General features: G+C 40.5%; 1 protein-coding gene across 1 annotated transcript in view; it reads right to left on the bottom strand.

Moving 5' to 3' along the window:
- The window catches only part of Vps13D (vacuolar protein sorting 13D), a 72786-nt gene that overhangs the window by 19515 nt on the left and 38032 nt on the right, over positions 1 to 15239 (bottom strand). The window contains 17 exon segments of the mRNA XM_068773644.1: positions 396 to 563; positions 981 to 1077; positions 1129 to 1195; positions 2223 to 2321; positions 2932 to 3131; positions 3224 to 3326; positions 4669 to 4839; positions 6055 to 6190; positions 7255 to 7392; positions 8111 to 8235; positions 8986 to 9141; positions 10145 to 10314; positions 11516 to 11665; positions 12371 to 12566; positions 13469 to 13640; positions 14270 to 14534; positions 14693 to 14834. Coding sequence (XP_068629745.1) covers positions 396 to 563; positions 981 to 1077; positions 1129 to 1195; positions 2223 to 2321; positions 2932 to 3131; positions 3224 to 3326; positions 4669 to 4839; positions 6055 to 6190; positions 7255 to 7392; positions 8111 to 8235; positions 8986 to 9141; positions 10145 to 10314; positions 11516 to 11665; positions 12371 to 12566; positions 13469 to 13640; positions 14270 to 14534; positions 14693 to 14834 — 2555 coding nt within the window.

Genomic DNA, 15239 nt, shown 5'->3' with positions numbered 1-15239 from the left:
ACTCGACACGTGTTTCACCCCTCCACGGGGCATCTTCAGGAGTTATGTTACACCGATTAGTGCCAAACATTGCATGTGCGGAAGTAGCTAAATATTGGTCCTTTTCTTACTTAGGATGAACTTCCGCAAGGTAACGCCTGATTCCATTAAATATTAACTGGTAATAGTAACTGGTTGGGCCGTGCCAAAATCTAAACGTAACGATAGGCAACTCAAGCTAAGGTCTACTCTTGGGGTCCCTTACGCCCTACCATACTCGAAGAACACGAACAACTTGGAGGCTTTCGCTTGACTCAAGTGAGTATTTGAGCTTAGTTATTGAAACTGTAAAAGCCAATGGGCAAATATAAATTTTTATACTTAAAAGAATCACCTCTGGAGCTCCTGAAGAAGGCTGTGGCAGCGCGTAGTAGTCGGCGCTCCAGTTGTTGCGCACGAGGCGGTACAGCTGCAGCATGGCGGCAGTCATGTTCACGTCCAGCGTCTCCGTGCTGCTCACCTCCACCTGCACGCGCCCCAGCACCAGCGCCGATGACAGCGTGTACTCCCATCGAGTCTCAAACCTTCCGACACCATGAGTATCATCAATTAAGGTTATATGAAAGTTTATTAACCCTTGACAGTCCTTCAGCATAAAAGGCCGTTATCGGCAGTAACATGTACAAATTAAACTACTAATTAAAATAGATTCTAGAATATTTTTACTATATGCATGAAAAGGTAACTTCCAATTTCTTTCTTACTTTCCACTGAAAATTAAAGGCTTTTTTATCTTATTTTAAAAATTGAAAAGTCGAAGACAAGCCATTTGGAAGTGAATTCATGCCCACGGGTAGGAACGGTTTTTATGCTCGGGCATGAATTAACGTCTTCGGACGGAGGAGGGTTAATAGGATTTCTCAAAACAAAATGCGATAGGACCCTTCACAGCTTCAAGTTAAAGAAGCCATAATGGAATGCGTTTATGAAGAAAGCATTACCTCCAGGGTTCAAGCGCAGGCTCCCAGGCGGAGAGGGTGCGGTTGTAATAGTCTACGCTGAGCTGCGCGCGCAGCACGCCGCTGCCGGCGCCTCCCCCTGTAGAATTTGCCCCGCCCACGGCCCCGCTCGGAGTGCCCGGGAATACGCCCCCCGACGACGACGGCGTCGACACCAGCACCGGGTCCGGGAACGATTCCTCAGCTTTACGCAAGTCCTGTACGACAGACCATGTTTATACCTCGCCTCTTATATCGGGAGAAATGAACATGTGGGCTGAAATAATGTAGAATTAGAAATTAAAATCATTAACACCAAAGATACCCAAAGAATAAAGTTAAGATATATTTTTAAATCCTTGTAATTCAAATCTTAGTGAGAGTCGCCAAGATTTGGAACGACCTGCCTGGGTCTATTTTTCCTGATGAGTTGAACTCTGGAGCCTTTAAGAGTGAACAACAGGTATCTTTTGGGTGGGCGTGTACCACCTTCGTCTTCATCTTCATTTACCATCAAGTGAGATGGAAGACAAACGCCTATTCCATTACAACTATATAAAAAGCAGAAAATGCATGACTTCACAATGATTATCATTTGAGCTGTAATAATTCCACTACTAGTCGTGGGCCTCCAAAAATCTTAATTAGGACCTGTGTTAAGCGGCCTGTATCTAGTCTCTTCCGAATATCTTGAAAGGGTCGATTCACCTTATAGGAAATCATTGGACCATGGCGTCCATTCCAGAACCCTGTGACCCCATCAGCCATCTCTGCGCTGTTATTTTTCTTTCATCTCTACATTCTTGATGAATGCATTGCTTGTTTAAAATAGCTACATCAACTAAAGAGTGCTTTATTAACTAATGCTTCTTACACAAATATTCTAATTTTAAGTAAGAAAAAGACCAATATTGCCCGCATTTATCAGCGGGCTGGCGGGCGGTGCACTTTGTTGCACGACTACCACTGCATGTGCGGAAGTGGCTAAATATTGGTCCTTTTCTTACTTAGGATGGACTTCCGCGAAGTAACGCCTGATTCCATTAAAAGGTTCTTTTCAGATCAGTATTCCGAGTTGGGGGTATCTTACTGCTTATAATATTAAAATAATCGACGATTCAAAATTTCCTGTTTATATTATTAGAGACCCAAGAGACATCTAGAAGAAGTCCAACACCTAATTGTACGGTGGGTGGCAGGCGTAATCTAATTTTCTTAGAGATAATTGAATAAATAAGTACAAACCTGTTCCAGGTGCAGCTCCGTGAGGGATACCTCGAGGAGAGGCACGTCAGAGTCGAGGCAGTCGTCGATGACGCACAGCGTGACGCACTCCGCGTCCACCTGCCAACCAAATGTTAGTACAAACAATTCAATCTGCTAGTATACTTAATCAAAATGTTATTTACACATCAAAATCTAAATACATCAATGAAAATAGTAACAGATACAAAAAAAATGATAAAACTGATACTAAATTTCCTCTTTACAAAGTTAATAAATTCTTCGTGGAATAAATACTTGATCAGTCTGAGTGTACGCATTTATACTAAAATTTCAAGAAACATTTTAGATCTCCCGTTTAATTGTATTAAGCAAATCTTATCATAGCATTCAAGAGTTTTTACTTGATCGAAATGTGTGCAACTTGGTTTGTCGTATCTTTTGCAGGATTGATTTTTAATGTATTACATCAAATACCATTAAATTTTATTAAAAACGGCCTTTCGCAGCCTATAAATATCCGAATTGATCCGAGCCGATGGTAGCTTATTCACAGACTGACTACACTGTCTTTTTTATAATGTTAAAAATTTATTCATTCGTTCATTCATTCAGATTCAAAAGTGCTTGTAAATGCCTACTTGAATAAAGCAAATCTGTAATATAATTGCGACGCAAGTGAGGCTGCTTACAAATGTTACACATGTGATAAACAAGTCGCGAATGATACCTTGACAGCGGCGAGAGGCCACACGGCCGAGGGCTCCGCGGGTGCGGGGCTGGGCGGCGCGGGGCAGGGTGGCGCGGGGCGGGGCCAGCGCGCCGCTAAAAGCCGCGCCGCCGCCCCCGCGCCGCACGATGCGCAGCCTGCGCGCATGTGCTCGCTGTTGGCCGGCGCGTCTCGCACCTCCGACTCCGCTTCCGCTTTACCTTAACCGTAAGCCATAACTCATGCATTGACGTTCAATTGAAGAGAGAGATAAAATATAAAACGGGCTGAAAGGAAGATAGAGACGACTAACCGGAGAGCGCGGCGCGCACCTGCGCCGGCAGCGACTGCAGCATGGCGGCGAACATGCGCATGTCGTGGTACGACAGCCGCAGGCCCAGCGCACCCATCGACACCTGCCGGAAGAGATCAGTGCAAATACATACAGGATGATTGGTTATAAGCGTACAGCTTTAAAGTAATAAATCAACTGTTTCAGAAATAATAACACAATGATAAAGTAGTAAGAAAAGGTATTTTCAAAATTTGGATCATTACATAGTCATTGTTTTTTTGTTCGCTCCCTTTAAATTTATTTGCTAACATAACCACCGCGCCTCATAAGCAATTAGATTCGAAATTAGAAAGTCAAGTTTACAGTGACACGGTGAACTCGCGAACGGTTATTCGTTGAATGATTTAATTGGTTATTTAAATAGATTAAGAATTTTAAATATTTGTGTTTTCTAGAATAACAGTGGGATATGAGACCTATGAACGTGCATTATTTTGTAAAGATACAATAATATTTAAAGATATACATCCGACGCCATAACCGAGTTGTAAGAAAGCTTAAAAATGACTTATTGTTCAATGAAATGAATGATTATCTAAAATTAGTTGTTTGCAGGGTAGACGAACATTTGTAATCATTTTCGTTTTTATTATTAAGTCACTTGAAAACCTCTACCGCCAAATGAGAGAACTTACATAAAGGATAAATATTTTTTTCTTTTTAGCTTTTATTTTTTTTATAATTCATGTCTATATTTACTACTCTTTTATTTATGTTTATCTGTGCGACCAACGCGCGCTCGTACATTTATTCCTGCTTAATTTTTTTCTTAACACGTTTTTTTTTCAGTGAAAATGTCGATTATTATAAAAACAATAAGAGTTGAATGGATCTCTCTGTACACCAACTACTTTGAGAACTAAGAGTGAATACCAGTGTTTCCCAAAGTTGAGTCCACGCCTTATAGAAGGGCAATTCGAAAGTGGACTCAACGCAAGTGAAACCGTTGAGCTTTAATATAAAAACATATATGTAAGAGGGCGTAAGAGTTTTAGAACCGCTAAAGTGGGGCTACGTATATAATATACTAGCTGTTCCCGCAAACGTTGTTTTGCAAAAAAAATAGGGTTTTAATTAACAAAAAAATAATGGTTGATCGTAGAGGGGTGAAAATTTAAGGTTGTATGTATTTTTGTATGCTGTATCATAATAAAATAAAAACCAAAAAAATTGTCTAAAAAATAAAAAAAATAATTTAGGGTTGGACCACCCTTATCACTTAGGGGTATGAAAAATAGATAGTAGCCGATTCTCAGACATACTGAATACGCATGTAAAATTTGGTAAAAATCGGTCAAGCCGTTTCGGAGGAGTTCAAGTTCGAACACCGTGACACGAGAATTTTATATATTAGATTGTATGGTAGGTGGAGGCGTTGTATGTTAGATAGCAAAGAGGGTTACGTGCAGAACGCGGTCGGCGTCGACGAACGCGTGCAGAGTGGCGGGCTCGACGATGGCGAGCGCCGTCTCGTCCTCCAGGCCCAGCACGCAAGAGAACACCTCCAGCCCGCTCAGCTCGCAGGACACGGGCCGCAGTCCGTCCGCCCCGCGGTATGTCACCACCGTCGTGCTCTGGAATCACCAACCAGTTTATTCGTTACATAGGATCGTTCTTTTTTTTTAAATGGTCCCCGCTGTTGGGGACCTCTCGTTCCCCTATCTCGTGTGGGACAGGGACTTTTTAATTCTAGTAATTTATTCATATTTTTTATTATTATCATTCATCTCTTTCATGTATCATCTTATCTGTCGTACTGTTTCTTTCATTCTACAATTTTTCCCAGTCTTTCTCTTTCATTCCATTAGCCATACATCCATCCTCAACCACTACATTCTAGGTTTCCTTAATATTTTATTTTGCAACATTATTTATTGTTCAAATATTTAACACGTATTTTCTTTGTAATACATAGGATCGTTCAGGTCTAAATTTGAAATGAGGAGATCCGCAAAAAGGACTAAAATCACCGACGTAACTGTTAATTTGAAGTGTTAGTGGGCGTGGCACATCGCTCGTGCAACCGATGGCCATTAAGACCAAAAGGCACTAGAGTATCGACAACGAGCCGGTTGACTAGGCGTAGGTAGGTCACCATCTTTTTTTTCCTCACGCCTTCACATCTCTACCGTCAAGTGGCCAGATACTTTTAATACACAGTTATTAATTTTATAAGTTTAATTTTCATTCACATTCATTCTATTTCGTATTTTTTATCTGACCGGTTCTTGGCTTTACTCTGATACCTTTACATTATTATCATAGTCTATTCTAGTCTTTATGTGAACCTATCTTTATTTTCACATCGTTCTTTCTTTGCCTGCTTTCCACACTATTGTGCAAAGCTTTACGGCTTATATATCTATTTTACCTTACACTACTTAATACAACACTATTTATTTATGTTATAATTGTTTTATTTATTTTATGTGTGCGTGCAACTTATACCCAAAATAGACGAAATTTTTTTTATCTATTTTAGTTGGCTATTTATTTCTATTTTTAATTTCTTTTTATTTCTCAACTTAAGCCTGCAACTAGATGGACTGACGACATAATAATGGTCGCGTGAAGTAGCTGGCTGCAGTCGGCGCAGAACCGGTCATCGTGGCGATCTATGGTGGAGGCCAATGCCTTACAGTGAACGTCTATCGTCTACATTTATAAAGGATAAGAAGAAGGATCATCCAATATGACCACTTCAAAACGCCAAATTGTTACAAATAATCTTGCATATCTCACGTTGTATATTATGATAAGGCGCCCGATTGAGTTTCGTCCAGGGTTACCTTGAGTATGACGGCGTTGGTGTCCCACACGGAGGCGTCCTCCACCAGCACCAGCTGCGAGTCGGTCACGTTCAGCTTGAGCTCGCCGCGCGCCGCCTCGCCGCCCGCGCCCCGCGCCTCCGCGCGCGCCTCCTCGCTGCGGGAGACCTCACACTGTAGTGACACTAAGCTTCCACTCTCACCACACCCGTATATATGGTCCTCTTGACCCCGTAGCTAATGAGAACTATTCAAACATTACGCACATATGAAAACACTCTACGAAAGTAGATGACTTTCGTAAAGTGTTTTCATATAGCTTAAAGACACTAACCACCTTCGATCGGTATCGACCCCGCTAACAAAGGTGCCGTTTGAAGAAGATAAAGGAAGGTGCCCAAAAGGCGTCTATATATATATATATATATAATAAAAATAGTTTCGTTTTTAATATACATATTATATGTACATGTATATATATATATATATATATATATATATATATATATATATACATGTACATATAATATGTATATTAAAAACGAAACTATTTTACCATTTTTTTTTCTAAAAACCAACAGCAAGACTCATAGACTTAGTACTGATTTACCGACGTCTTGCTCTTTCTGAAATTACATTATATACGTGTAATACATGCTCTAAAAAGTTAATAATTAGGTATCACAAAAATTATATATATTTATTTATATATTATGTACAATAGTAATTTTCTTAAATGCTTTAATATGTAAACATAGTGTGGACATGTTTTTTTCATTTTATTTGACCGCAACCTAAAGCCACCACTTATAGAAAAATTGGTGTATTTTATAGAAAGAATAAAAATAATTATCAAAAGAAGCAAATGATACTTGTTGTAACAGCTCCTAATATATACCGGACTGTTTGTATTTCGTGCGACAGAGATAACGCTCTACGAAGCCGAAATTTGCCGATTGTCTCTTTCCAAACGTCGATGTGCAATTATTGCCGGGTATTGTATGTAGCTATCTAAATCAATGATTTTTAATTCAGTTTTTGGCGAGAGACCCTATGTCAATATTGACTTAATTATATTTGAAAAGCTACTGTCAAACCAATGTCAAAGATGGCGTTATGTAGAACGATAAAGGTAGTATTATATATAATATACACTATGTGCATTCTTCTTTCTTCTTTGGATCTTCGTATTACCTCCGACTGGGTACAGAATACACTTACAAATGCGTGAAGTCCGAGTCGGTCGCCGGCAGCGGAGACTGCGTGATGAACTGATTTGCTGCCTCCCACCAGTCCAGGATCGCCATGAGGCGCATGTTGTTTATCAGGATCGTGTATGCCGAGGAGTCGGGTCGCTTCCTGCGGGTACAACGCGCCTTATTTAAACGAGGTCTATATGTAAATATTTAAATTCAAAATATATTTATTCAACTAGACATTTACAAGAAGCTAAAAAACTCTTAATAAACGGTATGTCTAAGATATCTTGTGGAAATTTAAATGTGTACCTTTGGACTCATATAGGATATGAAACCTTTTAAGACAAAAATTCAGGTGTTACGATATTATTTTTATTTCTAGATTTAAATTTTAGCGAGGATCATATGTCGAAAGTTCTACCACGGTACAAAGTATACCTCTATTCTTCAGAACAACTAAATATTATCCTATTCATTTATTTATTTATTTACTTTATTGGAGATAGACCGTAACAAAAGGCAGTAAGAAAGTACAAACTTAGAAGCTTAGAAATATAAAATTAATTACAGTTGTTACCTTATAACTATCTCACTGAGAACATATAATGATTTATAGTCAAACAATGAAAAAACAAATAAAAATAAATATTCACGAGTCTTGTGACACAATACTACATATTTATTCATCAGTCGTGATTTCATCATCTTTGCCACTCAATCGAGAAAGCGCCATTAGTAATTCACTTTAAATTAATTTGTAATTTATTTACATAAACTCATTTACCAACATGTTTGTGCTAAATCGTTCAAAAATACGTATTGAGATGCAACCACCAGAACACCAAGTGATTTAAAAAAAAAAAACAGAGGAACCAGACCTGGCGTGGACTTCGGCCTGCACGCTGTGCCGGTGGTCGGGCAGCGGCTGCACGATGTGACTGAACACGTTGCCGCGCCTGTTGGCCGGCTGTTCCGCGTACCGCACGTCGCTCACCAGGATCTCCTACAACCACATTTAAGTCAGATTCATTTGTAGCGAAATAATCGAAAATGTCAAAACGCTTTCGCTTATCGATCAAACCATCTGTCCATCCAAATCTCAGGGCACGCGGTGATTGGTCGATACGTAAGCGGATAGCGTACGATGTTCAGTCCGTTGTCAAAACCGCGTTTCACGCTTCTCAGTACTTAATTGTAAGTATGGCGGACGACACCAAGTATGTGCTGTGTTTGTGAATTGTATAATGAATTAAAGTCTATCTTATATAAATTCTGAATCAATGTCTAGCAGGTACTTTTGAGTGAGTGAGAGTTTTATGTTTATAAAATTATTTCATTCGCATGACAAATAATTTATTACGGCGTTGGTGTACCTGAAGTTGTAGGTGGATGAATTTTAAAATAAACTGTGTTTACCTTTCATCCAAGCGCTTCAATTTTTTGTGCTCGAGCTGGTAAAGTGTTAAGTCTCATCTCATTCGTAGCAGCCCCCCCCCCCCCTCTATTATATAGCCACGGTGATCGATCTTGCGCTGCTGATTATGTCGTCGTTCCACATAGTGGGGACCTTCCCACGCCGCTTCTACCGCCTGATATTCATCGCCTGAGAGCCTTTCTACCCCAATGGCCGTTTGGACTTCGGACGAGCAATTCTTCGAGCTACGTCGGTGACGTTGCTTGTTTTGTAGATCTTCGAGCATAGCACTGTTTAACGGTTCTAAATTCAAATCTATATAACGTATATAGAATATACCTGGGATACGAGGTCGATGTCCTGGCTCAGGTCGGAGCAGGTCTCCAACAGCAGGCGGGACTTGATGAAGTTGACGCACGCGAGGGGACCGCGCGCCGCTGTCAGCCTCACTCGCACGTCATGCAGGTCCAGCTTCAGCGACCACGTCGTCCACACCTTGGACATCATACCCAACCATTAGCATATCAGTACAGAATAGACCAAAAAAACTCGCTGATGCCATCTTTGCTCCATTAATAAACACATCACAGAACAGCTGTTTCATCAAAGTATCCACAACAAACTCAGTGTTCATGGAGGATATTTTTCCCGGACGCCATTTCAACCTACCACGTGCTCCGCAGTGTCGAGATGGATACGGTCTTGGCCCAGCTCTTCACGGGTCACGGGGGTTCTCTGAGTACCTTCACAGGTTCAAGCTCAAGGAGGACCCCTCGTGCTTCTGTGAACCGGGCGTGGGCCAGACCGTGGTCCACCTTGTGGCCCACTGTCCGGCGTTCGGAAGACTGCGCGGTGATTCCGAATGCCGGATGGGCAAAAAGATAGAGGAAAGGAATATCTCGGCCATCATGCAAGACGAAGGGGAGACAGAATGCTTCCTCAGCTACTGCAGGAAGGTGGTAATAAATGCAATAGGTAAAAATAAAACGAACACTAAAATATAGAAATAAAAGGAATAATACGTGTTAAATATTTGAACAATAAATAATGTTGCAAAATAAAATAGTAAGGAAACCTAGAATGTAGTGGTTGAGGATAATTGTATGGCTAATGGAATGAAAGAGAAAGACTGGGAAAATTGTAGAACGAAAGAAACAGTACGACAGATAAGATGATATATGAAAGAGAAGAATGATAATAATAAAAAAAAAATATGAATAAATTACAAGAATTAAAAAGTCCCTGTCCCACACGAGATAGGGGAACGAGAGGTCCCCAACAGCGGGGACCATTAAAAAAAAAACTCAGTGTTCAATACTGGCCTATCTCATACACTTTCAATAAGACCGGATGCTAGCTGCATGCACCCAGCTTCTTGCAACAGGTGGACATCTTAAGTTTTGCTTGCCGGTCTGTTGTCCTATTAAAAACCTTTAGGAAAGACAGTGGACGACTTTCAGTTGAAATGATGATGATTGTAGACCAGGTTTGTGTGTACCTGTTGGTGCGAGGCACGCGTTGCCGGGGTCGCGGGCGCTTCGGGCGGCAGCAGGTCGAGGCAGGGCTCCGCCAAGTTGTGCTCCAGCACGCCACGCACGAGCCTGTACTGCTCTGCATCCAACGCCAGTTCCAGGGTCGTGAGCGTGCCCTGAACGGTCGTGTCCGGTACTGCGCATCAAAATGGATATACACATACATATATATATACATACATACATATATTTATATATATATATATACAGAATAATCTAAGTGAATGTAAGCACTAATGAAAATAACTTTCTAATAACCAATACGCTTTGCGTCGTTTCGTTTTGCGTTTTTTTTTCGAAGTTGAGTCGCTGCTTAATTAGTACTAATATTCACTGTGCGTCGTTAGATTTTCGAAGTTGCGTTGTTTTGGATTCAAGTCTTTAATTTTTGAAAATTTCTTTTTTTCCAAAAGATGGCAACACTTTTGTTTCTAATTGCGCCATGCCATCAAAAAATCAACGCAATTTTAAAACAGATTTATTTTCACTTTGTTATGCTAATTTTGTTCAGTTCAGTTACGAGTTCAGTTTCAATTACGTAGTCTGTTGTGCTTTTTTTAAAAGAGAAGAATAAATTTATATAAATTTTAACGTGTTGCTTCTGGTTACAAAAAAGGTATATATTTTTTCAATTAATTTATTGGCAGAGTTAAATTATTTTTGTTTTTTAAATGTTTACTTTGTTCAATTTTCTTTTTCAAAAGTAGTATTTTCGTAACCTTGGAACCTATGTTCAATCTTTACATGGTTTGCTATAGAAAATTTTAATGCACTTTGCGGCGTTTAAATTTGCGTCGTAGTTTTTTGGAACGTAACCACGACGTAAAGTGAGGTATTGGTGTATGTTGATATGGTGCAATGTAAAAGTATGCACAAAATTTTTAAAATGCTATTTTTTAAATAGTAAAAATCCAGTTACATTTAGATGACGCCGCTTTGAAGAGGATAGAACAGTATTCCCAACGGAGTCCACGCCCCACAGGGGGGGCAACTTGATTGTTAAGGGGGGCAATTTGAAAACGGACTCGACAGACATTGGACCCTTCACCGCCCACACTCCTTAACATTAAAAATATATGTCATGTAGGGGAACGTAAGGATTTTGGAAAGGCTAAGATGGGTCATGATATGTAAAATGTTTAAAAATACTGCAAAAGAATATTTCGTGCAAGGAGATTCATTATAATCATATCAGCTTATAAACCTCCTGCAAACCATAGCCTTCCACAAAGACCAGTTTCCTTGACTATGTCACCGGTCAACCTAATGAGGGGGAGGATCCTATCGACACTGCGTTTACCGGCAGGTGGTCGCTAATGACCATTTTTCCAGCTTACCGTTGTGCGTGTCGCTGAGGTTGTGCTCGATGTGCAGCACGAGCGAGGTGGGCGCGGGCAGCAGCGGCGCGGCGGCGCGCCGGCCCGTGCAGCACCACAGCGACACGCCCTCCAGCCGCACCGCGCGCACGTCCAGCAGTTCGCGGGTACCTGCGCGTACGCAAACGACTGTTCTTATCAAACAGGACATAAACACCTGCTGAATTATACTGTGATTCAATATAAACATTACGTTTTTTAAATAAATTCTTACAATCAAAAATTCATTTCACACAAAGACTTTTTTGTAATTTAATATTTTTAATAACATTATAAACAGTATTAAATATGTAAAAGTAAAGAATTTAGCATTCGCTTCTTTAGAATAATATGATAGAATCCTTAACCTACGCTTTCACGTATTTAATAATAATAATAAAAAAATGTTTATATAAATATGTAGTTAAACTTTCCGTTTCTTCTTAAAACTTATATAAAAATTAATTGTGGTATAAATAGATTTAGACCACTTTAAAAATGTTAGGACCGATAAAATGTGTAGATTAGAGTTAACTATAGAAATTTTGCATTGCAGGTTAATTCTAACCATGAATCAACAGTTTTAGAAAAAAAAAATTAATATTGATTGGTAATTAAAAGATTGTATTGTTTGGCTCTTACTCGATCCAAATTAACTCGGAGCGCTGGGAACCAATGAATATCTAAATATCTAATGAAATTAAATAAATTATTATGGACTCCGGTCGAATCTCCCGAGGAATCTTTTGGATATATCTAGACTACTTTGAGAACTGAGGATTTAGGAAATAATGTCAGACGTGTGAGTAGTATGTAGGTGGCGGCAGCTTCACTTACCGGCGGTGGGATCGGCCATTGTGCTGACGGTGTGGGCGTCGCCGGCGTGGCGGAAGCAGTTGTCGAGGTGCAGCAGACGCAGCTGCGCGACCAGCGCGGCACGGCAGCGGCCCGACACCGGCAGCACCAGTAGCGGCGCCGCACAGCGCACGCGCAGCCGCATGCGCTCCGTGCGCGACCGTACCGCCGACGACACCTGCGCACACGCAGCTCTTTATATATATATATAGCTCGATTCATGATAATCATGTAGATAAAAGCCTGCTGTAAACATTCAGTTTCCCAAAAGATCGCCACGATCTATTGCATTGCCTTCATCCAGCGACTTCTCGTGACCTTGACCAAGTCATCGGTCCATCTAGAGGGGGGCCTACCCAGGCCACGCCTACCGACTCGTGGGTATTATTATATTTATTTAGAAATCGAAAAATGACTGTTAAAAGAAAACGTCTTTTGCCATTAAAGCATATTTGTAAGAGTGAGATAGCAACACGTATGTTTTGTTGCAGCCTTTCTTATAATGTGTATTGCTATTTTTGCTCCCTATGCTATACAGTGTGAATGAAAATAGGTTTAAAAAATATAAATCAGATTTATTGTCATTCAATGTATGGTACACCATATCCAAATGACAATGGTTTCAGATATTAAATAAATAACTAAACGAGTATAGAAATAAAAAGATTACTACATATAAAAATTAATCAATTACTGTTTAAATATTATTCGACTGTTGGATTCCAATAAAAAATATTGTAATATTTCAGAGTGACACTATATAGGATTATCGAATATAGGTTTAAAAAAATTGAAGGCTTTTTGCTAACAAATGCCCTCCACATTATCCACTTTAAAACTTTTACTTCTATAATCAATAACTTAGTATAAATAAAATGAAATGGCCGAATAATTGATAAACGCCAAACTCGAAAACGGTTCAACCAATCCAGCTAATATGGTCCTGAAGGCACGAGTAGAATTCCTATGAAGAGAAAAATTTTCTTTTCAATTTTTTTCATTTATTTCTCTGCAACAGGATCGTTGTATGCAATGTAAAACTAAATAGAAGTAACACTCAAATATGAGTGTGTGCGACACGGGGCGTACCTTGTTGCGCGCCTGCACGATGACGCGCCGCAGCAGGCTGAAGTCCCGCGCGAAAGCCTGCAGCTCCAGCACGAAGCGCTTCGTGTGCACGTACGTCAGCGGGCCCATGTCCACGCTCAGGCTCGTCTCGTATCCGGCCTCCTCCGCCTCCGCCTTGCTGAGTCTGCGTGCGAAACAAAATTGTTCTGTTCACTTACAGTGTAGCAAAGGTGAATGTAAATGTAAAAACGAAGCTTCTGTCATATGTCATCTTCTATCATTCATATCATTAAAGATTACCCCTCCCCCGCGCAACTAACTGGGGCCGCACCACGGATACGACTATAATAGTATAGCCAAAAACCGCAACCGACGCAATGAGTAGAGTCTATCTTATATCTTGTTCTCGTGCTTAATATGGCACTCCTTTACCACGAGTTTATTCTACGTTGATTCGATTAAGAAAAATAACAGGCTTGACGGTACCTCAAAAAAACTATGACATATGATCCTTCAACATTTCAGCTCCTAACCGTAGCCATGGGTGCAGCTGCATTCATCTAATTGAATACTTAAAACTATGGCAGTATTTTAGAAGCTGGTGCCATCGTAAATACTTGTATATATTACAACAACTTTCTCTTTCTTTCAGATAATTCCTCTTAATATATTCTTTCCGGAAAATATTCAAACAAGTTGGGGTTATTTTATAGAATTATAAAATTATCTATACATTAATTAAAGCTATACATTCAAATTTACTAGTGTATTGTTCTACAGTGTCAAAATTTCCGAGTGCGGATGAAAACGCACCTGCGATAGTCTAGTGCGAGCGCGTTGTTGGCGCGCGTGCGCAGGCGGTGCGTGTAGGGCGCGGCGCGCGGTGCGAGGTCTATGAGCGCGAGCGCGGCTAGCGTGGCGCGCACGCGACGCGCACCGCGACCGCTGCGGGCACGCACGCGCGTGCGCGACACCAGCGCGCGACACGCGTCCCCGCGCGCGCCCACCACCACCACCGACAGCGAGCGCACCACCACCTCCAGCTCGCTCAGTCCGCCGTTCTCCACCACCTCATTCGCTAAAATATACGCATTTATTTAAAGGTAGTAATTTAACAGAAAATTCTACTAAAAAATTCTGTATGTAAGAAATTATTGTGAACTTATACGTTCGTATATGTATACGTATTTTCAATCAACCTGTATAAATAAATAAAGACGAAATTGATAAACCCACCTGGCTGCGAGGGCTCGGCGGCGGGCGGCTCCGCGGCCGGCTCGTCCCCGGCCACGCCGAAGAAGTCGAGCACGGTCACCCAGCTGTCGATGCTCAGCACCAACTTCAGACAGTTGAACTCAACTTTGGTCTGTCTGCAAACCTGGAGTAAATCCCATCGATATGAAATCTATGTGCAGCAAAATTCAATCGCTAAAAGTGTTGGTTATCACTAATTTTAAGAACGTCTCCACCAATCTGACTATATTTTTAAACGGTTTTATTTAGTTCGATCCGTACGGAATTTATTTGGATCAAAATTAGAAATTGAAATTTAAGCACCTTCCCGTTGTCAGATTGAGCTGAAATTTGGTACACACATTTAATTTAGATGACAATACAATGTAATAAAATCAATAACATTAGAAATCTAAGATGGCCGCCGATACAAAATGGCGGATTGCGTATTTTTCCTTAACCCCATCAATATTGGTATCAAATGAAAGGGCTACACTAGTAAAACACGATGATTATGTCAAAATTTAAAATTCAAGATGGACGCCGTTCC

Source organism: Battus philenor, unplaced genomic scaffold (assembly GCF_028537555.1).
Source record: "Battus philenor isolate CCGP_79_NKW_IND1 unplaced genomic scaffold, ilBatPhil1.0.hap1 SCAF_6, whole genome shotgun sequence".
Lineage (NCBI taxonomy): Eukaryota > Metazoa > Arthropoda > Insecta > Lepidoptera > Papilionidae > Battus > Battus philenor.
Note: the sequence above shows the minus strand (reverse complement) of the source record. Positions and strands in the feature narration are given on the sequence as shown.